The sequence below is a fragment of the Pelodiscus sinensis genome, chromosome 6 (genome assembly GCF_052426305.1).
Source record: "Pelodiscus sinensis isolate ZL-2025 chromosome 6, ASM5242630v1, whole genome shotgun sequence".
Taxonomy (NCBI): Eukaryota; Metazoa; Chordata; order Testudines; family Trionychidae; genus Pelodiscus; species Pelodiscus sinensis.
Window position 1 is genome coordinate 63,288,170 of NC_143057.1, and position 26,506 is coordinate 63,314,675.

The 26,506-nt window shown below is 40.4% G+C and overlaps 1 protein-coding gene across 5 annotated transcripts in view; it reads left to right on the top strand.

Annotated features, from left to right (window-relative positions):
• Window positions 1-26,506, top strand: part of TMEM232 (transmembrane protein 232) — a 155,385-nt gene that overhangs the window by 37,429 nt on the left and 91,450 nt on the right. For all 5 annotated transcript variants that reach the window (XM_025190394.3, XM_075932031.2, XM_025190393.3 and 2 more), the window contains 6 exons: window positions 824-935; window positions 4,956-5,061; window positions 8,728-8,885; window positions 13,371-13,470; window positions 15,816-15,967; window positions 25,415-25,593. In XM_025190394.3, the coding sequence (XP_025046179.2) occupies window positions 824-935; window positions 4,956-5,061; window positions 8,728-8,885; window positions 13,371-13,470; window positions 15,816-15,967; window positions 25,415-25,593 (807 nt within the window). The remainder of the gene's footprint in view (window positions 1-823; window positions 936-4,955; window positions 5,062-8,727; window positions 8,886-13,370; window positions 13,471-15,815; window positions 15,968-25,414; window positions 25,594-26,506) is intronic.

A 26,506-nucleotide genomic window follows, 5' to 3' on the forward strand; every position in this document is an offset into this window, starting at 1 on the left:
TGTCAGCAGCTTTGAGAAGACAGCACTTTGCATTGCACTTCTGGTGTAGTATGAGCATAAAACCAGTTTAACCATCCACAAGGAGTCACTCCAGTGTAAGGATACGTCTATACTTCAGCCATCAGGTGTAATTCCCAGCATAGGCTAGCTGTGTTCAAGCTAGCTCACCAAAAACAGGTGTGGCCCTGGTGGCATAGGCAATAGTTTGCACTGGCTACCTAAACACAATCCTGTCCAATATCTTATATATCTGAGTACACACTCAGGTGGGTGGCCCATCATGACCACACTGCTATTTTTAGCTTGAGCACAGTTAGCCCATATATGTCGACAGGATCTGGGAATTACACCTCCCAGTTGCAGGGTAGATATACACTAAAAGTGAACCTGTACTGGCATGAAGCCTGTGGGGCTGGCTTCCTGCTGACTTCCCTGCTGCTAACTTAATAGGACAAAAAAGTGTGAGTGCTGTCTTAGCCATACCGAAGTCAATAGCAAAACTTCCATTATATGGCCAGTGTGGCTACCACAGTGAGTGCCTGGCTGGACAGTTTTGTAGAGTGCTGATTCTTGGCTGAACTTTCAGCACCCATGTGCCTGTTAAAATCCAATGTAAATTAGAGCAGCCTTCCAATAAAACGGTTGGTAAAGTCTTGAAACAATATAGTAAAAAAACAACACACCACGCCTTTACTTTTTTAAAGTCTACTTTAAAAAAATAATAGAAAAGTAATTCTGTCTTTGGACACTTTTATACTACTTTAAACCATATTGTTTAGGAAATAAATCATAATTGCACCAATATTTTGGCTATTTCTTTTAGAAACCCCTTGGAAATCACAGAAAATTTCATTCAGAAGTTCAATGATGCAACAAATCCACAGGATAAAAAAGACTTACTGGAACTAGCTAAGAAAATGCTTGCCAGATGCAAGGTTTGTGTACACAATTAAGGAATAGTTAATATTATTAATGTTCTGGTATTTGCACACTTTGTTTCTTATTGAAAAAACAAAGCCAAAACTTTTGTTGGGAGAAAGTATGGGGGGGAGGGGAAGAGGAACAATTAGAAGATATAAGTGAAGCATAATAGTTAGTTGAACCTCTCTAACCTGGAACTCTGTGGTCTGGCAACTTCTGTGGTCCAGCATGATTTTAGTTAGCTGGATATCCACTTAATCATGGGCGTGCCAAGTGTCCCATGGTCCCATAAGGTTGTTTACAGCCATCAGCCCTGACTCTCAGTGTTTTGTGGTGTTATTTGGCTCTAATTTACCCCTAAATGTCTTCTAAAAGCCCAGTAAGGAAAGGAAGTGTTGGTAATGCAGCTATACAATATTGAATTCCTGTGGTATGGAAAAGTCTCTTGTTCGGCATCATCATGTGTCTAGGGTGCTGGATTAGAGAGATTCAACCTGTAGTATCTCCATTGATCATCTGTCCTAGGATCTTGTCATTACTTAATATTGGGGGGAAAAGAATATATTGGCAGAATATTATACAGATTTTTCATTAGTTTATAGCTAAATGCTATAAACTGTTTTAAGTTTCTTCAAGAGAACTTTAGAAATAGAATAATAGAATCTTAGAGTTGGAAGAGACCTGAGAAGGTCATCAAATCTAGCCCCCTGCTCAAAGCAGGACCAACCCTAACTAAATCATCTCAGCCAGGGCTCTGTCAAACCTGGACTTAAAAACCTCCAGAGATGGAGATTCCATCATCTCCCTAGGTAACCCATTCCAGTGCTTCACCACCCTCCTGGTAAAATAGTTTTTCATAATATCCAACCTAAAGCTCCTTGATTGTAACTTGAGACAATTGCTCTTTGTTCTGCCATCTGTCACTACTGAGAACAGCCTTTCTCCATCCCCTTTGAAACGTCCCTTCAGGAAGCTGAAGGCTGCTATCAAATCCTTCCACCCTCTTCTGCAGACTAAATAAGACCAAATCCCTCAGACTCTCCTTGATGGTCAAGTGCTACAGCCCCCTAATCATTTTGATTGCCGTCCGCTGGACCCTTTCCAATGCATCCGCATCCTTTCTATAGTGGGGGGCCCAGAACTGGATGAAATACTCCAGATGTGGCCTCACCAGAGCCGAATAAAGGGGACTAATAACTTCTGTAGGTCTGTTGGAAATACTCTTCCTAATGTACCCTAACATGCCATTAGTCTTCTTGGCTACAAGGAGGGCACACTGTTGACTCATATTCAGCTTCTAATTCACTGTAATCCCCAAGTCCTTTTCTGCTGAACTGCTACTTAGCCAGTCAGTCCCCAGCCTGTAACAATGCTTGGGATTTTTCCGTCCCAAATGCAGGACTCTGCACTTGTCCTTGCTGAACTTCATCAGATTTTTTTTGGCCCAATCCTCCAATTTGTCTAGGTCACTCTGGACCCTATCCCTACCCTCCAATGTATCTACCTCTCCCCCTAGCTTAGAGTCATCCACAAACTTGCTGAGGCTGCAATCCATCCCCTCATCCAGATCATTAATAAAGATGTTGAACAAAACCAGCCCTAGAACTGATCCTTGGGACACTCTGCTTGAAACTGACCGCTAACCAGACATCAAGCCATTGATACTACTAGTTGGCCCCGACAATCCAGCCAGCTTTATATCCACCGTACAGTCCATTTATCTAATTCATACTTCCTTAATTTGCTGGCAAGAATATTGTGGAAGACCGTATCAAAAGCTAAAGTCAAAATATATAACATCTACTGACTTCCCCATGTCCACAAAGCCCGTTACTGCATCATAGAAGCTAATCAGATTGGTCAAGAATGACTTGCCATTGGTGAATCCATGGTGACTCTTCCTGATCACTTTCCCCTTTTCCAAGTGCTTCAAAATGGATTCCTTGAGGATCCCCACCATGATTTTTCTGGGGACTGAAGAAAGACTTACAGGTCTGTAGTTCTCTGGATCATCCTTCTTCCCTTTTTAAAAGATGGGCACTACATTTACTGTTTTCCAGTCATCCAGGACCTCTCCACGAGTTTTCAAAGACAATGGCCAAAGGCTCTACAATGACATTTGCCAACTCCCTCAGTACTCTTGGATGCATTAAATCTGGACCCATGGATTTGACCAATATATTTACGCTCCTCCCTGGTCATCTGTCCAAGATTCCACTTCTTCTAAACTTCCTTTTTGTGTTTAAGCTCACCAAGGATTTCCCCAGTAAGCCAATCCGGTTGCCTACCATATTTGCTTTTCTTACTGCACGGTGGGATTGTTTGTTCTTGCACCTACAATAAGGCTTCTTTAAACTACAGCCAGATCTCCTGGACTCCTTTCCCCTTCATGTTAGCATCCGAGGGGATCCCGCCCATCAGTTCTCTGAGGGAGTCAAAATTTGCTTTTCTTAAGTCCAGTGTGTGTATTTTGCTGCCCTCCTTTCTTCCTTTTGACAGGATCCTGAGATCGACTCTCTCATCATCACTGCTTCACGTACTAATTCCTCCCTGTTTGAGAGCAGTAGGTCAAGCTGCACATGACCCCTGGCGGTTAGCTATTTAGCTGGAATACTGTTTTGGTTTGTTTTCATGTTTCATTTTATTTTGTCCATTAAAATGTTTGCAACTGTTTTGAAAAGTGAAAACAATAAATACAGCACTTTGAGACCCCACATGATTCCTTGTGAGCTTACTATGCCAAAAATAGATAATGTTTAGAAACAGAATAATCATTCAAATTTGAAAGATATTGAAAAAGCAATGTAATTGGCATTTAATAGGCATTGAAGAGATGGCTGTGGTACTAATACAATTTCTGCTACCATCTAAATTAAAAATGTATACATCATGAAGCACACTTAGGCCCTATTTGCCAATCATAGTCTTTCAGTGTGAATATTATCTTTTTTTAATGGACCTTCTACTTGGCAGGAAAGGTGCATTGGCTAAAAGTGTTCTAAATCTCCCTGCTCCCTTGTAAAACTGGCACTCTCATAGAGTTATGTGATTTTGCTGATTTTGTGCTGTAGTGTAGTTTTCCATTCTTATCAGATTAATGCTGGATTTTTTTCAGTTCTAGAGAATACTTACCCTCATATTCCATGATAGATAATCATCCATCTTAGTGATCAAGAAGGCAGAGCTGGAAAACTGCCTCAGCTTAGTGCATTTACTACTTTTGTTAATTCTGTTCCCTGAGTATCCAAAAGCTGTTTCCTTCCCATCCTTCACTGTTGTGCCAATGCTCAATTTAGGTTAAATGGGAGAGGCCAATCTTAATGGCAAAAACAATGAAATTATTCATACAGAAATCCAATGAATACAATCAGCTGCTAGCATATGGAAGGAAACCTAAAGGAAAATATGTTCAAATAAAATATTTTTTCACTGTTCATTCCAAAAGCTAAATGCATGAAAATCAGATTTAATGTACTGTATGTTTTCCTTGTTTAACCAAAAGATGTGAGCAAATATATGTCAGACTTTTGGCCATGAAATCACCCACAAAGAGGACATCTATTAAAAAGATTGTTTTGATCTAGAAAGGGTTTGATCTAGAAAATGCAAAAAGCTAAAGCTTCAGAGATGTATATTGTCAAGATAGCATGTTGCTGACTCCCTACACAATTTCAGCCCTACAGAGATAGTAATAGTAGAGGCCTTTTACTAAGTTGGCTGTAGTTACTACTGTGATTCAGAGATGGTAATTAATTGTTTCTTATGCAAAGTACTTACGGTGGGTAATAATACTGTAATTATAGTTAAGTTTTCCTATTCTTAATTAAGTGTTAACCCAAGGGATTAAGCATTGCTGCCTCATTAGTTCCCACTATTGTGTTTTGCATAAGCAAACTCTTACCAATGATGCCTTTAAAATGAGAATTTTTATTCCAAATAAATTGGCTGGGGGAAAAGTTTTATTTTAAGCTAAATGTAAACAAAAAATCTTTGGCTTTTTTCTTTACCATCTCACCTTTTTCATTTCCAAACAGAGAAGATCAGGCCTTGGCACATTAGGTTCTGGGAAGCATGTGGATCTTCCGGTAGCATGGACTGAAGCAATTATATTGGCTCAGTGCAAAGGTGAAATCCAGGAAGGTACAGTCTTCTTCAATTATATTTATGTTAATTACTTTAGGACTTTTCTAACCAAGCAGTAAAAGAAAATTTAGCTCATTCCCAACTATGAAAACTTGGAAGAAAGCCAAGACAAATATGCATTTTATTTTCCACTTGCAGAAAGAAACTTTATAAATATACACAGAAACTAACTTTGTATTATAATGTTTACAGAGTATTTCAGAGACTTCTGTTTTTATGCTTGATTTCCTAAATTGCAAAATCATTACCATATAAGCACCTTTACATGGCATTACCTTGTAACCTGTCTCTGAAATCAGTAACTAATTAAGTGTAATTTAAAATGACATTTAATGATCTCAAAGTACTAAACCTCTTGTTTTTAACTTTCCTAATTATGCCCATTAATAAAATTGCTGAGTACTGAGTTAGTTCTGAAGATTTTGTAAATGAAAATGTTAACTATTCTTTCAATCTAAAATGTCGTGATCTTTCTTAATAAAGTCAGGTAAAAGGAGATTCCTGTGCAGGATCTTTCATGAACACTAAGGTGTTTTGATTTTTTTACTGATCGATAGCACTTTAGTTAGAATAAGATTTATCAAAATAATGTTCTGGCAAAAAGATTTAAATCCATAATCATCATACATACCTTAAAGCTTTTCTAGTTAGGCTGGAGAGCAAGTGTGCTGGTGTGGCTAATGAGAGGATCATGCAATATTTGAAACAAAAATGATGAACGAGTGCCTGTGCCGACATCTATGATCTATAGTCTGCACTGCTGATATATAGGACAAAGCTGAGTCACTCCATTCCTATTTTATAGATGCTATGGTACTCCTGCTCTTTTTAAAAATGTATAGGGCCATTCCGAAAGTAAAATTAGACCTCATTCATATGAGTCTGCCGGTAGAATGATATTGCCTGTCAAAAAATCCTGGGGTGTGGTGGGAAATTATGTGGAAACATTCTCTACATTTCCTGCAATATTGAATCATGATCAGAAGATCTTTAGTTGTAGATGTTGGATTTTTCAATGTACTATGAGATAATGACTGCATTCATGTGAAAAAGAAAATCTACCAAGGAAAATGAAACAATTCAATAGTGTTACTGTGAAAGCCATATCAAGACTTCTATATAATTTTTTGTTGCTTTTATTAAGCTGGGTTTTCTTTGGAGTTTTGTGGATATTGTACTATCTATAAAAGTACTCAAATGGGGGAACAAATCAAAATAGAGGGTGTGCAAAAAATTCTATGCTCCTCATTAAGCTCATTTTTCTTTTCTTGTTTTGTGATTTGGGGCTGATCTAAGCATTATTTCCCTCATAATTTGCAGGGGTTGGGTAAGATGCTGAAGCCTATGGCACTTGATTGAAAAGTGTCCTTTTTCTCTTCATACTCTTTTTCTTTAAAAATCATGCACATTTGAATTTGATCATGATGACTAGACTTATAAGAAGATAATTTTCACAAAGATAAGAAGTTGCTTATACTTGGTAATCAAATAAATAGTTAGGGAGTCAGAATCACCATGATATAACCTAATTAAAGTCAATCCAGGCAAGACAGGGATGCTCTATATACTTTGACGAAAGTGATCTCTTCCAGAAATGAGAATATTGAGAAGGTAGTATACAAAAAATAATGAGAGCTATAAAACTTATGGAGGAGAAACAAAGAACTGAGCTATCACTTATCAAAGATTATCTTGTTAAAAATTATAGCTAATTTGGAATATAAGAAATATCAGAATGTTAGGTGTTTTAATACTATGCATTCTACTGTAGTGTTGGGAGACTTACAAGATTTTTTGGTGGATATTTGATAAGGTTGCTCTGAAAGATCTATCTTTCAAAGAATTATTACAGATGAGAAGCAATGCTGTGTTATAATATGTGGATACATCTTTCTTAAGGAGGGCCAAGAATCCATCTTATAGTTCAGATTACATTTTAGGAGCAATATCATTCTGCCAACAATGAACTGTTGACTATTTAAAAAGTAAGAATAATACAGTAGCTGAACCACTTAATGACAAATCCATATTCTGGTCAATTGATAAATTATGTGACTGATTACTGTTATTTTCTGTTTAGGCCACAGTCATGCAACAGGATTCACAAATATTAACCCTTATACCCTTATGGAGCTACTGTAGAACGTCTGTTTTATATGGGCATGAGCATGCTCTTATCAGTCAATAAATAATAAAATAACATTGTTTTGACTGGTTGCTTTACTGGACAAAAGGCTTTCACATAATTAATAATAAAAGATGTATCTTTTTCCATGATGCTTTTGAAGAGGAAAAGGCTTTTAAGAATTTTGCACAGAACACAAGATCTGGGATGGAACTATTATATATACACATAATTGTAAGTTCACTAGGAGGACTGTGATTTACTAAATGCTTGTATAGCTCTTAATAATACAATATATTCCTAATCCAGTTGAGACCTCTATATGATACTGCATCAATAAAATAAAATAAAATAAAATAAAATAAAATAATAATTCTATTTTTGGACAAGTTGGAAATTTGTGGGACGAAGACTGATCCAAAAATATGGAGGTCAAGATGAGAAAGTGTTGATTGGATGATTTTGGAATGTGGTTACGCTCCCACCTGCAGGATTTGTGTGTTTGTGTATGTGTGTGTATGTTGGTTGGGGGAAGTGGATTCTTCTTCCACAGACTTTAAAAGTTGGCAGACAAGGCAGGTGGGTTTTAAGTCAAGACTGAGGCACATTGGCAGGCATGTTTGAAGAAATTTGCATAGTGACTCTCTGACCTAAACGTTTCCTATGAGACCTATAAATCTGTCACTTTCACAAGCATCAGATTCACACAAATCATTAACCAAAATGGAACAAAGCCATAATGTAATTTTTTGAAAATGTAATAGTTGAAAAAGCAATTTAACTGCCTTTTCAACCATAAAAAGCAATTCTGTCTTTTCCACTATAGTTTTGTAAGGTCATTTTCATTCATATTACAAAAAAGATCAGCCCACCTAGCAAAAATAGCAGAAAAGTTGACACTGCAGGAACTTTCTGAAAAAGTGGCATATCTCAAAAAAAGCTTATATTACACTTCTCAGTAATCAGTTTAATGTTATTAATTCAGACATTTTTGTACCATATATTTCAATATATATACTTTAACAAAAAATGTCAATAGCTGTTGAATACAATTTATCAGACATTTGCACTTTGTTTTTTCTTCCAAGTAATATTTACTGAAGGCAAACAAAATGAATGAACTATAAAAATAAAGCATGTTTTATTTGTTCATAACTTGGCAAGTATTTGAGTTTTGTTGAAGTTGTGAAATGAATATAAGATGTACAGTATACAGTCAGAAAGAAATAAGGTTTAGAGCCATAACATGACATAGGTGCTTAACTCCCTTTGAGGGTGGGGCTTAGGCCATACTCCTCTCCTTGGCATTTGCTAATGGCTAGTTTACGCTTCTCAGCATGCCATCTTTTGTGGATCCCGTTATTACGGGCCTGACTCTTCCTATGCATTGTATAAGGTATTTAACTAGAGGATATTGATTCCACTGGATGACTAGACACCTAAAAGTTAGGTGCTACAATCCCTAAATCCCTTTATGAATGGACTTCCAAAGTATGAACTTCGTATTGAATGTATTCTCCATTTTGTTTTCACTTTAGAAGCTTTGGACATCCTTTTAATATCTTTGGACCATGCACCCATGAATCCAGAGCAAGTCCCTGTTTTATTTTTTATTGCTGAATCCATTTTATATAGGATCTGTTATGATGCAGCACAGAAATCTTATTTATACTCCAGTGAAATCAAGTTATCAAAGGTTTGTTGTATTTTTTAAGTACTTTTTAATTTCTCTCTATATGGTACATATTCACTTTTGTTGTGTATAAAACTCTCCTTTTTGTTCATAATGCATAATATTAACTTGGATTTTCTCATAAAATATTAATATTTTTGCAGAATATTTTGTTAATTATGCAAATTCTTATCCTCCCATCTGGTGTATAATCAACGAGGTATAGCACACTATGTTACATAGTCTTAGTGCAGCAGCATGAGAGTTATGTATACAGGCAGTCCCCGGGTTACATGGATCCGACTTACATCAGATCCCTACTTACAAACGGGGTGAGGCAACCCCGCACTAGCTGCTTCCCCCCAGCAGACCAGGGAGACGCAAAGCTAGTGCCCCCCCCCCCCCAGCAGACCAGGGAGACGCGGAGCGGCTTTTCTCAGCAGACACCTCAGCTTGAGAATAAAGGACTGAGGGAAGTGAGGTGTGGGAGAATAAAACTGAGCTCTGGAGAAATGTTTGGCTAGAGTTTCCCCTACAATATGTACCAGTTCCGACTTACATACAAATTCAACTAAAGAACAAATCTACAGTCCCTATCTTGTACGTAACCCGGGGACTGCCTGTATAAGGTCTGGTCTACTTTACCCAGTTAGGCCATGTCTATACTAGGAGATTATTTCAAATTGACTAAATTTGACTTCTGGGCACCTGATTTTACAAATTTGAAGTTCTGGATCCTCACTATGGGGAATCGAATGCAGTCTGAGGCAGGGTCTATACTGCGGATGCGCTACCTCGGAATCAGAAGCCCAGGAAGCACTCAGAGGAGTTGTGGGAGACCTCCCGGAGGCTAGTTAGTTCAAATTAGTGGCACCGGGGTGTCCACACTAATGTTATTTTGGGCTTACAAGTTCAGGAATAGCATTATTCCTTATGAAAGGCAGGACTACAGAGTTCAAATTCTGTGGCTCCTTATTCCAGAATAACAGGCTTGATAGTGTGGATGCATCTCTTACAAAATCAGCCTTTGGGGGCTAATTTCAGACTAAGGTCCTAGTGAAGATAAGTTGCAGGAGTCTGGCAATCATCCTCCCTATTGTAATGGCTTATAACTTCCAAAACTCTATATTTATAGCTTAAACTAAATTGTTAATTATTTTGGAAAGTTTAAGCAAAATTGATTCTGCCATCTTTTAGTAACAAGCCCAGGAAAAAAGAGGGTATTTTTTTACATTCATGTCACGTATTAATGTTCAGACATATCTGAGCTGTCTGATAGGGAATAAAGCATGACACAGACATGAAACATAAAACTCATAAGCTTATTGGTTACACCAGTAATGGGCAACCTAGGCTAGTGAATGGGCCACATCAGTGGCCCCCATTATCTCAGTGGGTTGCAAGATTATCGTAACAAATATGGTCTCCCAGGTTAGGGTAGTTTTGCTAACTTTTGCAAACTAGAATTTTCTGGGTGTGTTGATTGAACCATAGCAGTATTTTAATTGGATACAGAGGGAGTGTAGGGCTCTGATAGTCCATGTTATGTGCAGGAAGCTTTTTGAATTTTTTTGCTCCAGGACAGTGAAGAATATTGTGGTAAATTTACTATAACAGGACAAAATATTTTTAAAACTTCCAGTGGTGTGGGATTCCACCAAGCAATATGAAAGGATAAAGCATTACCAGAGATAATGAAGGGTTCATCTTAGCATAGTACAGTAAAACTCCAATAGTCTGGCATCCAATAGTCCGGCACTCGTGATAGTCCAGCATCAAAATGGCAAGAGCCTATTGAGTGAGCTTCAGCAAAAAATGAGTCACAAGGTAACAGCGGCAGCAGCTGAACTGAGCAAAAAGGGTAAAAAAGGCTTAAAAATACTAAAACATTACAGTATACTGTATACAGTATGTACAAAAAAAAGGGTTTAGAACACTTTATATACAGTATATAATGTATACAGTAAATATATAACCAGTTTATAGTACCTCCTGATAGTCTGGCATATCTGATAATCCGGCACCACCTAGGTCCTATAGGTTCCAGATTATCGGAAGTCTACTGTACTTTGCTTTTCCTGTGGATCCCTCAGATCCCTATATTTGCAGAATGCACCTCTTGCCATTCCCTAAGAGGTCTCAAATCCCTTCCTTTTGGGGTGCATGCATGCAGTGTTGCAAGATAAATCATGTAGAATTTCAATAAATTCTTCCAGGTTTCTCTGTAGGAGAGGCACATTGAGGCCAATATTTGTTTGATTTAACCTTCTTCTTTTTCCTATTAAATTCTTCCTCAATAAAAGGCACTCATCAGGGATGCTGCAGAAGATTTACCTTATTGTAATGAAGGTAAATGTTGGTCCCTTAAACAAGCCTACAGAATTTCTTTTTAGTATTTATTATGAAGTAAACAATGAGCATACTAGCTGAAACAATTTAAAGTTGAAATTCCTATGATGATTCACAGAACATAAGAACAATCATACTGAGTCAGACCAAAGGTCCATCTAGCCCAGTATCCTGTCTTATGACAGTAGCCAATGCCAAGTGCCCTAGAGGGAGGGAACAGAACAGGTAATCATCAAGTGATCCCTTGCCTGTCATCCATTTTCAGCATCTGGCAATCAGAGGTTAGGGATGCAATTCCTACCCATCCTGGTTAATAAGTATTGATGGACCTAACCTCCATGAATTTATCTAGTTCTGTCTTGAACCCTGTTAAAGTCTCAGTCTTCACAACATCCTCTATCAAGGAGTTCCACAGATTGACTGTTAGTTGTGTGAAGAAAAACTTCCTGCTCTTGCTACCTATTAATTTCATTTGGTGACCCCCTAGTTCTTATGTTATGGGAACAAGTAAATAACTTTTTCTTATTTACTTTCTCCAACAAACAAGTGTTCTAACAAACAAACAAACAAAAACAAAAAAAACAAAAACCTCAATATGATTCTTTGCTCAGCTACTCCAGGGAGTCCAACTATTTCTGACATTTTAAATTCTGAATAATTTTCCAAGATTTCCAATCTGTTGTTTAACTTTTTATTTTCTTTAATGATGGCTATATGGCAGCTTTTAACTTTCTTATTTCATTTCACATGCTTTATTAGCTTGCGTCTCTTAGCTTGGCCTCTATGTTATCAAAGCCATAGTCTACACATGAAATCTGTCAAATGTAATATCTAGCTCTATGGTTGCAGAATGGATGCTTCTTAAATGCCTACTAGGGATGTTAGGGTACGTCTAGACTACATGCCTCTGTCGCCAGAGGCATGTAGATTAGGCTACCAGACATAGTAAAATGAAGCGGCGATTTAAATAATCGCCACTTCATTTAAATTTACATGGCTGCCGCGCTGAGTCGACAAACAGCTGATCAGCTGTTTGTCGGCTCAGCGCGATAGTCTGGACGCGCGGGTGTCGACATCAAAGGTATTTGTCGACCACTCCGGTAAACCTCATCCCAGGAGGCATGCCTGGGTGGTCGACAAATACCTTTGATGTCGCCACCCGCGCGTCCAGACTATCGCGCTGAGCCGACAAACAGCTGATCAGCTGTTTGTTGGCTCAGCGCGACAGCCATGTACATTTAAATGAAGCGGCGATTATTTAAATCGCTGCTTCATTTTACTGTCTGGTAGCCTAATCTACATGCCTCTGGCGACAGAGGCATGTAGTCTTGATGTACCGTTAGTGTGTAGTCGTTTACATGATTAACTGATAAGCCTGATCTTATCGGATAATCCTAACCACTACATGCATATACCTCTTGCTGCTTCCCACAGAGCCAACTATGCGGGGGTATAGGGACAGACAGACGACAGGCAAGAGCCAGTGCTGGGGGGAGCCTCTAAAAATTCCAGTGGTTACTCATTGATACAAATATACATTAGTTAACATATCTAATGCCCACACATTTCACATAGTATTGGCTTGATGGCATGCTTTTGCCCTAACACTGACTGCAGGGCCTGATTCATGCAGCACTGTTGAGAAAGACAAGAGCTTCGTGATTCTCCTGATTGGCATTGTAACCATAGAATCATCATCCAGGGTTGTGTTTTCTTTGGTGTTGTATCATTGTTTGTTATTTCTATTTCCTCAAACAAACCTGTCCTCAGGAGTTGAGAGTTTTAGTTCACAAAAATGTGTTTACTCCCTTATGCCAAGAAAACTCTGAGGGATATGCATCTTCTCTCACCTGCTCCTTCCATGTGAAAAGGAAACCCTCTATAAATGACAAAGTATTATTAATATATTCAGTTTCATTAATATACACTGAATGCAAAACACAAGACAGAGTTATTTATTATTCTGTCACATATGTGAAATCTGAAGATGGGTTCTAATTTAGCACTCTATTCCAGTTTCATGCTGGTGGAACTCAGTCTAGTTATATCGCTACACAAGTGGAGGAAGGCAGTGGTGAATAAAAGCCATAATCCAAAAGTGGTATTTATGCATCTATTGTGAGTGGTATTATATACAAATATTCATATTTCTTTTGACAGGTTGGATTTTTGGTCTTTTTAAGACTCCTTGTTTTTCACCTGTGTGGTCATCTGAAATCTTCTGGAGAACATACATATCGGCTTTACATAGATTTAAAAGGTAGAACATTATATATTTGCTATATAAGCAACCTTAAAATGACTTTTAACTACTAATTTGGGAAATGGAAATGACTTAGGTAAATATCTCAAGTTGTTCTGCATTCAGGAGACTTACCATTTGATTCTTAGGGGTACTGTCCACCTGAACTGAGAGTTTCATATTCACCTGTAAGCATGCAAAGCAGTCAACACTTAGCTTGGTTAAATGAGGTAAAATAGACAAAAATCAGTTCTGTAGAGCTATGTCTACACAGAAGCATTATTTCGGAATGACTGATATTACTCTGAAATAACAGTGTCTACACACAAGCAGTTATATCAACATGATGTCAAAATAATGTTGAGCTGGAAGACTGCTTACTCTGACTCCTGTAACCCTCAGGCTGCCTTTGCTTTTGCAGAAAAAGTTGCCAGCTGTCTACACTGGCCGCTTGAATTTCCGTAAGAACACTGACTTCCTACTGTCTGAAATCAGTGCTTCTTGTGGAAATACTATGCTGCTCCCATTCGGGCAAAAGTCCCTTTTGCTCAAAGCTTTTGCGCAAAAGGGCCAGTGTAGACAGCTCAGATTTGTTTTGCAGAACAGCCCGTCTAGATTGGCACGGACGCTTTTCCGCAAAAAGTGCTTTTGCAGAAAAGCGTCCATGCCAATCTAGACGCTCTTTTCCGCAAATGCTTTTAACGGAAAAGTTTTCCGTTAAAAGCATTTGCGGAAAATCATGCCAGTCTAGAAATAGCCTCATTGTATAAGGAACAAGGAAAATTGGGGGAAGTGTGCTCTATCTTCGATTTCCTGCTGTGTAGACAGCGCCAAAAGTCAAAATAAGCTATTTTGATTTAAGCTATGCAATAAGCATAGCGCAAATTGCACAGCTTATTTCGAGTTTAGCCCTGTTGTGTAGACGTGCCTTAGTTGAAGAAAGAAGAAAAATCAGAGCAACCTTGCATCACTATGTAATTAGTCAATAAACGTTAAGTGAATGTGCCAAAAATGCACAGTATACTGCGATTTGTAAGATCTCAAATAAATACTTTCTAGTAAGCAGGAATGTTGAGTATTTTGAAAACATACACAAATCAGATCAATATCTTTTACACAAAGTTTGGAATGCAATTAATGTTAACTCCCTGTAAAGTCCTTATTAAAAGCAATCTTATAGGGCACCATATGTTTGAGGGAAAAATTGCAAAAGTCTTAAATTCCCTTCTGGTATAGTATTAACACACAGCCCAGTCCTGTAGGGTGCTGAGTGCTTCTAACTCACATGGACTGACAGTGGAAAGGGAGAGTGGCTCATAGGATTGGGCTCCTGTCACTTATTTGTTATGCTGACAGAGCTGGTAAATTAACCTAATGCTGGATATTCATATTCTATTTCAGACTTTTCAGCATGCATGCACATTGTCTGCAGTGAATCAGCAGGCTGCTGCTGTAGTAAGACTGCAGAGGCATTGCAGTCTTGCTACTATCAATTGGTTGTCATGGCCACAAGTAATATACAAAATGAAGAACAAAGAATCAGATGATGTAAAAAATGATTACCCACTTTTTTCCTGACACCTTGTATTTTACAAGCTTTGTCCACTCCAGTCAACGATATAAAACATATAAATATAATAGACAGTTTCACAACAGAACTTCCTGTATCTGCCAGTACTTAAACTGATCTGCAGTGAGCAATATTTTGGCATGCAGGCAGTCAAATCTGCATTCACCCAACCACAGAGCTGCTTGCAATACAGCCTCTCAAAGTCCTTTTATTTAATGCAACTGAATTCAGATGCATTCACATTACTCCATCTCTTCAGCGTCAAGTGTTGTTATTGAGAGGAATTAAATCTCATTTGCAATACAGATGACAGTGTGTGAATGCTAATTGTGGGGCTTCAAATCTCATCAAAGGATACACATGTTTTGGGGAAAAAATTCCATGTTAGTTTAGAAAAGTTGAGTCTGGTTTTCATGCAGTTAGCCAAAAATAAATGCAGTCACTGAATGACTGCATGAAGAGAGACTTTACATTGTGATTCATTGTTAGCTGAGAGCTCCCTCACCTTGTTCAGAGTTAGCCTTAGTTAACTAGGAATTCAGTCATCACTGGAGACTTCAGCTATATGCAGCTCATGGCTTATGTAAGCTATTATCTATGAATCATACTTGTAGTATTGTGTTATACCACAAGAGGTCACACACCATTTATAAATCTATCCGATGGAATATTTGCTAGTGATTCCATCAGCAAAGTAGTGAAGTTAAATAGCACATAATAAATAAAAGGCAAACAGAATATATTGTAAAACAACAGAAAGACAATTTTCACAAAATTATTTTTTATGCCATAGCACTTTCTGCTTGTGAGGTTTGCTACCAGCCATATCCAAACATCCTCTCGGCTGTGCATTTTATGCTGAAGGCTGGAGAAACCATATGTGGTGCTGTGGTACTTTCTGATCTAAACTTGGAAGAAATACAGAAGCAGAGACCTCGTGGCATGGTGGGTAACAAAGTGGGATGATATATGATGCATCAGAAAGGATTACTGTGATCAAATAAGCATGCTTGGTAATTCAGTAAAAATAATGAACGCAGAGTTGAGCTAGACGAATTACCTGTAGTCTAGGGACAGGATGAACAGAATAGACCAGTGGTGGGCAACCTGTGGCCTGAGGACTGTATGCGGCCCATTGGGGTTCTATTGCAGGGCTGCCAGGTTTTGCTGGGTTTTGTCCACATAGTTTCCTTCCTATGGATATTACAAAAGTGACATGCACTTAAAACAATTGTGAGAGTCACGTACACCCTCTGCATCCAATCGAAGTGCTGCTATGGTTCAGTTGGCACACCACACACATTTCTAGGTATGCAAGTGCAGTTAGAAAAACTATCTTATCCTGGGAGACTGTCTTGGTTACGACAATCTTGTGGGCCACTGAAATGAAGGAGGGCCACTCATAAGGCCCACTTACTAGCACAGGTTGCCTTTCAGTGGAATAGACACCCATTTGTAGTGATCACAGTCTGGATTTGTGAAACATGCCATTACATGAATACACTATCCATGTTTGTTTGATGTAATTATCAATGTGATATTATGGGGACCCAATACATAAGAGTAGCTAGAGTGGTGCCAGTATCCTTTTGGAGACAGCATTTATTCCTGCTCTGTGGCATCTGTGTATGGAAGTGGATGGGGACAGATGGATGTAGGGGGTTCATGCACAGACCTTCTGCAGCAACACAGTACTTGACTGAACCTTGCTGCCCTGGGTGACAGATGGAGCACAGGCAGGGGACGTAGCATTTAGTAGCTGGCTTTTTGAGGGCTCCCTTGAGATGTTCAAGTTTCCCTGTAGAAACTGGGGTGCCTGCATGGCTGAATGGCCATACCCCTTGTGAAGCCCCAGTTTTCTCCCCCTGTAGAAGATGATGCATCAAAACTGTGTGCAATGAACCATAGAGAATATTTCTGTGTACGTTTTCTCCTCTAGCTGCCTTTTAGGTGCTAGGGGGTGAGAAGAACCATAATTATGTGGTGCACACTAGCCTATCATTTATCTGATTAAAAACTGCCTAATTATGTGTCTAGCTCACAGGCTGTAATGACATCAAAAGGACTGCTGCAGTCTCTCTTGGGTAAACAATATTTCTTGCTCTTTTCTTTTTACTTAATTATGAATTTACCTATGGGAGTGTAGGCTATGTGAGAACTGACCAACATTATTTTTGTTTGTCTTTTCATAGACTAAATAAAATAACAAACACTATTTATAATACTAATACTTTTTAGCTCCTAATAACCATTTTCACCCAAGAACGTCAAAGTGCTTTACAAAGGAAGGCAAATATCATTATCTCAATTTAGAAAGTGAGAAACTAAGGCAGGAGTGGGCAATAATTTTTATGTGATCTGGGGCAGGGGATTGTGGGGGGGGCAGGATTGTGTTTGGATTGTGACTTAGGGCAGGAGGTGGTTGCAACCTGGGGAAGGTGATTGGGGTGCTGTGTCTGGGGAAGGTATGGGAACACAAGGAGAGGCAATGGGTTTGGGGCAGGGAGCCAGGAGTGGAGGGGCAAAGAGTTGGGAGGAGGGAGGTACTGTGGTGCCAGAGGCAGGCTCTGGCAGGGACATTTACTTGGGGTCCCAGCCAGCAGCCCGGCAGGTTTCTCAGGCAGGCTCCCCTGTCTGCCCCCTTCCCTGGCTGCAGAGGCCACAAGAGTCTGTAAATAGCTGCAGGCCTGAGGGGGAAGGGGTACTTTGAGCACTGCCTATTCTTCAAACAGGCAGCACCCATTGGCAGGAAACTGGCCAGTGGGATTGTGCTGAGGGCTGGGGCAGCACACAAAGCTTCTCCCCTATCCCTGGGCTCACAGTTGTTCCAAGACAAACAGGGCCCCACAGCCACTTTTCTGAGTGGAGTGGGGGGGGGGGGAGGTGGGGCAGGCAGAGAACCTGTCTGAGTCTCTCTGATGCCCGCACAGGTCAGATCTGGTGGCTTGGTGAGCTGGATCCGGCCCATGGGCCATATTTTTCCCTCTCCTGAACTAAGGCCTTATCTGCACTACAAAGTTTTGTCAACAAAAATCAGCTTTCATTGACAAAACAGCAGAGGTGCACACACTGACATATGCATCCCACCGTTGTAACTCCCCTGCTATACTGATATAGTTCCCAGGGCTGCTGCTGAAACACACTGGACTGGAGGGGTTACACTGACATAAAAAAACCTAGATGAGCGGCAGAGTGCTTTTTGTGATGTAATTAGAGCAACAGAGCATCAGTGAAGATATCTTATTTAGTTGTCACCTTAATTGGCCTCTAGGAGGTGTCCCACAATGCCCATATGACCAGTCTGGTTAACAGTTTGAACTCTACTGTCCTCCCCAGTTTAAAGGCTCAGGAATTTTTGAAATTCCTCTTCCTGTTTGCGCCCCATACACAGTTCACACAACACTATCCCTACTGACAATGTTGGCTTTATGCAGCAGACATGCTGCTGCGTATAGCTGCCGGATCTGCCGAGTGTGTGGGGAGAGCAGACTGTGTGACTTGGTTGAAGTCTGAATGATCAAAGAACAGGCCCACTGATGGGGAGGAGGCTGCAAAGGGGACAATTGCCCCAGGGCCCAGAGATTCAAAGGGGGGCTAGATCTCCCAGGTGCCACCTCCCATGGGCATTGGTGAAGGTAGGGCTGGAGGAGGCAAGCCTCCAGCCCCACCTCCAGCCCTGCCCTTTCTGCTGAGGCCCTGCTCCTACCCTGCCCCCCTCAGGGAAATGGGGCACACACCATCCCAGGGCACTGGAGGGAGCGAAGATGATACATTGCATGGCCAAGCCTTTCCAGCCCCAGAGCACTGGAGGAAGGTGCACTGCCTGGCCCAGCCCCGGAGCACCAGGAGGGCAGGTGCTGGGGGCAGAGTGTGGGCGGTGCCATGCCCGGCGGTTTAGGGAGGCTGTGCCTTCCTCCACCTACGATACCAGATACCCATGCCATTGCCTCTAGAGGCTGGAGCTTCAGCATCCTTTGAATTGCTTCTGGAGCATTGCTCTACACAAATCCAAAGGCTGGAGGGGGAAGTCACACCCAGTTGCTAAGGGCTGACTGCCCTTGCCCCACTGCTTTTGCCCTCAGTCCCACCCCTTCAGGGGGCATGGAGCCAGCCCCCTGCCACCTCACCTTGCCCTAGGATCTGCGGTGGCTGTTGGCTCCACTACTGAAGACCCGTGACAAACAGAGTTCAGGCACACACACTCAGATTGGGGGTACTCATGAGAGGTGAGAGCACCTAGTTGCAAAGTCCATGGAGAAGTAATATGTTTAGTTGTAAGTCTACTGAAAACTGGTCAGAGGGACAAAATGTGATGTGTATTCTATCTATTGCTCCACTGCACTTAGGGACTCCCATTGTCTCAAAGCCATCAATTATTTCCTGGACATTACCAACAGTCACAGTCCTTCATAGCAGGAGGCAATCGGTGGCCCTGAACACTGGCACCACTGCTCCCTAAGAGGCTGATTCATAGCTGACCAGAAGCAGTCTGGAGTTGCCAGTTACACACAATTGCCACTTGCTTTTCTACAGTGAGGGCAGTTCTCGTTCTGGTGTCCTTGTCCCATAGGGCAGTGGTAAACTCCATGCAAAGTTCTAGGAAGGTGGCTTTGTGCATCTGAGAGTTCTGCAGCTACTACTTACCATTCCAAACATGCATCAGAATGTGACTCCACCACTCACTTCTTGTTTCCTGAGCCTATGGCTGTCCACCATGGTGTGCTATTCCGTGACTACCAACAGCAATCTTGAATGATTTATTTCCAGGGCAGAGAGCAGGACAAACATCAGCAATTCACTCTCTGTTTCACTGATTACGAAATATTACAGGACCAGTTGCATAGTGTTCAAAATGCTCGTCCTCAGAGCCGTCAGTAGCTCAGGATCTATGCAGAGATGATGGGCTCACACTTTCCAAGAGCTGTTGAAAAATGGCATAAAATGAATTAAGAATTCCATGAAATGGTAGGACAGAAAGAACTGTATCACAAGATAGCAAGCATAGCCCTATGATGCACCATGCTCTGGTCCCAGGGCTCCCAGTGGTGAAGAGTGACACAGGACAACAAATTGCACAACGGGATAGGTATCCGTGATGCAGCGTTCTCTATCATTGCAAAAATAATGACTGTGGATGCCTCCCCCAATGCAAGGAGCATTGTGTGGACATACTCCACCTATGTTATTAAAGAGACTTATGATCGTCAACACAATTTAAATAAATTTAACTCTGTAGTCTAGACATGGCATAATCCACAAAGAGGTTAAGGCCTACATTTTCACCAGCAGTAAAATACTCAAAATAACAAGCCATCTTTGAAAGTATGGCCCTAAGTGCCAAACTATCCCAGGCCACAAAGTTGGGCTTGATTTTTCATTTCATATACAAGTCTGGCATTCTGAGTCTTTTTCTGTTGCTGAGCCATGGAAACAATACACGTTCTGGGAAGTGATTTGCTTCACTCCCTTTTAAAAAAGAGCAAAGGGGAGGTATCTTAAATGGGAAAATATTTATTAAAATGTTTAAAAACTCAAGGTTATAGGCCCTTATAAAGGCGGAAGGATGGACTTATAGTTAAGACGTATGACCACTGGTACTCAGGAAGTCTAGATTCAGTAGGCACAGACTATACAATGGAAATAACAGTATTTCCCTACCTACCACAGATGTTGTTAGGTAAATTAATTAGAGTTTGTGATGTTCTGTGATACTATACTGATTGGGCTTTTGTCATTACATAGAGAGGAAGAAAAACATAAATAAAAGGACAAATAACCATATTAGAACATTTCACTGTCTTCCTCAAAGTCAACTTCATCTGTCAAAATAAAAATGGTCCATGCCAATCCATCATGAAGAAACCCTGTCAAATCGCCCATAACTGTCTCAGCCTACTTCCTCCCAAAAGCTTGAGTGGAGAAAAGAAGATGAGCCTAGCAGCATACTGTGACAGTCAATAAATCTGCACTGTCTCACACCAAGAGAGAAAGAAGGATAAAACACACCTGGGAAGGGGAAGGAGGGTTTGTAAGAGCTGTTAAGAGCAAGGGGATGCGACAGATGGGAGTGAGTGACACATCCTATAAGCCTTATGTTGGGAGATGCCTGTAAAAGTAGATCCTTTATAGCTCACTGTAGAGAACTTAAAAGACCAACAGGGCCAAGTTAAAGTCAATTGTCCACTAAATAGGTACCCATTATAAAGAACAAATGGCAGTTATAGTATGACTGTTACAGCTTTGAAGCCTTGAGCAATATTTTGCTGGGTTTTGAACAATCTCCAAGCAATGGAATGCACTGGCAGAAGTCTTTGTAAAAAGGAATGAAAATTGAGGCTTGTAAACATGGGAGTGGGGCTTGACATGTAAGGAAGGTCATGTTATTAAAGCTCTGCAAATCTGTGGATATCTGTTTTATATCCATGGATCATTTGAATTGGATGCAGATGCGTACAAAGATACAAATTTGTATCTGCTCAGGACTTTACACGTTATAAATAGGGATATGCATATGCAAACTGCACAACTGGAGAAAAAACACAGGCATTATCTTTGTGCTGTACCTCTGGGAAGTGCGATACAAAAGTCTCAGTCCAAGAGAGATGATGGGTAGGCTAAGACGCTTCAAGCCACCTTTTGTGCCCTTCCGCTTCTAGGCTGCTGCAGGAGCCAAAATGGGATATAATTTAGGTAACCCTTAGGTGCCACCTGTGTTACAAACAGCTCAAGCCATGATGCCAATAGGCAACCACACCCTGTGGAATCATTGTAATGGTGCCTGCTCTGGTCCCTCCTTCAGACCCCTAGTGACACACCCTTATATTGGAGCATGCGAACAAGGCTTTGTAGTTCCTGTGATGAGGGAATTCTTTGGTGACCGCATCCAAGCTTTTTATTGTATTTGTATGTTGCTGCCATTGCAGTATCAGGGGAAAGAATACTACTTCCTACTTGTTACCACATCTAACATATAGAGTACATCTACACAGCAGGGCAAAAGTCAAATTAAGCTATGTAACTTTAGCTATGTCTATTATGTAGCTGAGTCAAAATAGCTTAATTCAGCTTTTGGCGCTGTCTACAGCAGGAAGTCAAAGGAAGAACACTCTTCCTTCAACTTCCCTTACTCCTCATGAAATGAGGGCTACAGGAGTCAGAGAAGTCCTACTCAACATTATTTTGAAATACAGGCTTGTTGTGCAGACATGCACTATGTTATTTCAGATTAATGTTAGTTATTCCGAAATAACACTGCTGTGTAGACATAGCCATAGAAAGGCTGCAATTGAACCTAATATTAACATTTTAATTAAGTTAATTAACTCACCAATTTTTCTCTATAAGTAGGGGAGACATAAGGAAAGATAACCTTTTCAGGACAATGACCACCATTCACCAGTAAGAAAAGCATGCATCATTAGAGAAAGAAACAGGAGACAGAGTGCTCTGCTGTCAAATCCTTTCCTTCAGTCACAGAAAATTTGGAGATTTTAAAAGTATATGGCCTGAAGTCTAGTATTACTTGTCTTTGTTGAAGGATGTAACACTTCAAAATAAAAATACTTAGCACTCACAGGGATCTCTTCTGAAACCCAACTGTGTCTAACGCTTTTGAATTCAGTCAGTCATCATAACCACAGTGCTAACAGACTCAGAGACAATACACACCTACATTTTTCAACAGTAGATTACAGCAGCTTCTCCCATGTCTGTTTTTATTTTACTTATTTCAAGGTCTGCTATTCTTTATCATAGCTCTGAATCCCTAAATATGTGTAACAGAGCAGCGAGGATTGTAGAAATTGTAGACTAGTTCAGAACAGACAGCTAAAATGTATTGAGAGTGATTCAATTACTGTTAATGAAATTTAATTTCAACAGCATATTTAAGTGTACTATATAATAAAATTATTCCCCAAGGTTTACTGAATCAAGAAATAGGCTATCTGAAGGATCTTCCAGCCAGTGAGGATGAATGACAGCTCCCTCATGGGAGCCCTAGGTAATTTGAAAAACCAATTCTAGTCCACCTTCTGATCCCTGAGCTTGCGGAGTCTTTACATACTGCCATTTAGGACATTTTCTACAACCCTGAGTCTGCATTAACTCAGGCACTCAATGTGGCCACCAGTAAGGGAATTCAAGGGCTTGAGAAATAAAGAACTACAGGTTTCAAGGGGCAGCCTGCTCATTCTCATGAATTGATTGCTACTAATCAGCTCTGTAACTGTCCAGCCATGAAGCAGGCGTTTTGAAGGGAGAAGTTTGAGCAGATTGACTTTATGAATGAGTCAGCCACCTGCAGAGCCAGCATTTGTGTACATGTCCCCAAATTATTTTGTTTTGGACTGTGATTGCACTATTATAGCCAGGGGCGGGCTGGCCCGGCGGGATACCGGGAATTTCTCAGTGGGCTGTCGTCTGAATGGACCGTAATATCCACCGTAAAGCCTCTAACACCGTGGTCACCAAGCCATTGATTGCAATCAACTGGTCGATCATGAGGGCTCAACCAGTCAATCGCGAGGCATTTGGGCCTCCCCGATTTATCCCCCATCCCCAAGAAGCCCCACTACCTATCTCCAGTGACAATGGAGGTAGTGGCAGCTTCCTGTGGGGTGGACGGAAGTCCGGCAGCTGCGCATCACTTCTGGGGGTTCCAGAAGTGCAATGGCTGCTCCCCTCCCCCAGGTCTGTGGCATGCCAGGAACTGGCATGGCATGGTGGGGTAGAGGGAGTCCCCAGAGGAAGAGCGCACCGGGGCTTTCCCTTCTCTGCGGGAGGTGGGGACAGAGTTGTCCATGGAGGAGACACATGCCGGGGCTTTCCCTCCTCTGCGGGAGGAAGGGGTAGTTGTCCGCAGAGGAGGCGCATGCCAGGGCTTCCCTCCTCTGCAGGGGGAAGGGGGGAGTCGTCCCTGGAGGAGGCCCACGCCAGGGCTTCCCTCCTCTGTGGGGGGAGGGGGAGGGGAGAGGAGTCCTGGGAGGAGGCGGGTGCGGGGGATCATGTTGAGTCGATCCAGTTTAATTACCAGTACTCAATTTTTACAAATCCTGTATCAAGACTTTGACACTTATGTTAGGAGGACTCGGCAGAGGCACAAGGTCCTGCACTAGCAGATCCTGATATAGGTTTGGCACCACAAGTCAGTGTTAAAAAATACTTATATTTTTAAAAAATGATTCTTATTGTAAAGAGCACTCCAGCTTGTAAACAAAATAATGTTGATCCTGATCTCACAATCTGATACCTGCAGGTGGTAACAGGTATGTACCAGAGTCCTGTTAGAGTTGGCAGGAGTCTGCATGAACATGGGTCTTTGACTATGCAATCAGATTCCAGAGTTAGGAGGTATGTCCTGACTGCAGGCTTCTTTCAGAAGAAGCTTTCCCGGAAGGGATCTTCCAGAAAAACTTTTTTAGAAAGAGAGTGTCCACACAGCAAAAGCACATTGAAAAAGCCATCTGCTTTTTTGAAAGATAGCGTTCACATTCATTGGACACTATCTCGTATTTAAGTGGTGATTACTATGGATGGAGTGGCCACTAGAGCACATGTGCTTTTTCCTGGAGGCCTATTTTTTTTAAAAAAACCCTCTTCCCTGTCCACGCATGTCTTTTTCCAAAAGAGCTCTTTCGTAAAAAGGCTTCTTCCTAATAGAAAGAGGTTTACTGCTGTTGGAAAAACCCCTGTGTTCTTTTGACTTTTTGTTGAAAGAATGCAATTGTAGTGTGGACATAAGTGAAGTTTTTCCAGAAAAATTGCCGTTTTTCAGGAAAATCTCTGCAGTGTAGACACACCCAGAACCTTGGCTATTTAAATGTTTTCCACCAGGATACCCAAAGTGTGCCAGCTCACATTAATATTTAACCTCACAGACTATAGCAATTCTACTACGTATTATAGTCCCAGAAGGCTGATCTTTTCTTTTTATAAACCCACTCTCAGTCTGAAGTGAAATCTCTATAGTTCATATTAGTAATATATATGGAGATATACTTATCTCATAGAACTGGAAGGGACCTTGAGAGGTCATTGAGTCCAGTCCCCTGCCCTCACGGCAGGACCAAGTACCATGATATTGGTAATGATTGCTTAGCAGTAACAGCACAATAACAGGGCCCCTGACAACTTCAGGTGGTGAGTACTTCAAAATACATAGATGCCCTAGAGAAACAACAATAGTATGCATCTTCTGTTGGCTGGATGTTGAGGTTTTTTGGTCATGTGTGAAAGATATTAGAGGCATCTGTAGCACTGTATTTTCTATTAAAATAGAATGCTGAGCAAGTATTATGCTGGGAAAAATTCTAAGTCAAATATCAGTAGAAAACTAAAGACTAACTATTTAAGAGATCTTATCTGTGAATTTCACTTATTTATTTTTCTTAGTCCTTCTTGAATTCTGACCCATCAGTTCAAATAAAGCTTGAACAAAAAGAAAATAAGATTCAGCCCTTTCTTTGGCATAGTCTTGTTGTTTGGGTCTGTATACACAACAACTCATCTCGATTAGATGAAGTTCTCCAACATCTTCTGTTCTATAAGGATGAGCTCCACCAGAAAAACTGGTAAGGATAACTGTATAAACATGATATAGTTCTTATGGAAACTACCTTGGTGCTTAAATGTTAAATAACCTTTGTGCTTAAATGTTAATCACACTTAAATTGCCTATGAAAAAGATTTATAATCTCAGTGCCAAAAGCAGAAAGCAATTTATGTACTTTGCATTACTTCATTTTATCAATAAATTGTTCATACTTTTTTCGCTAGAAGCACATACAGATTTTGTACTAGTTTGTCTTTATTAAATTAGTTATTGATAGGAACTTCATTCCAGCATTTTAAGTTGCCTTAATTTTCCAAGTAGTTAAACAGCAGAAATGAAGTGTACCATCCTTCAGGGAAATATATCAAGCTTCGATTTTTTGTTGTTGCCTTTCTTACTTGTGAAATGTAACCAAAACTAATCTTGAATGATTAAAATTAATTTTGCACAGGAATGTTTTCCTGAATAGAGTCTATTAATTTAAGCAGCAACAGGCAAAATCTTGACTGTGTTTAGCAGAGCTACAGTATGAAATTAGTGATCTTTATGAATTTTTTTGAAAAAAAAATTAAGCATCTGCAAAAGTGTTACAAGGTACATGCTCATTCATCTACAAAATTCTGCTCAAAAACATAATAGGAGATTGCCCTGGGAACCAGATGTAAGCTTCCCTAGAGATCAGTGATGTACCATCTCATGGGTTTGGTTCAGCTCTGTAAACTCCAATGAAATGGGACAGTGAATAAAACAGAAACCTCAACAAGCATATTTTTCCTTTTGTTTTGTTCTTGAGCCTTAGTACATAGCTATATTTGGAGAAGCAGAAGGAAGGTTTTACGTAAACATAAAGTCTGACAAAAGAAGGCTAACTCTAGCTATAACCGAGACCCCTGAAAAGAGGATGTGAAGCTATGCATCCTCCAAGCAAGGGG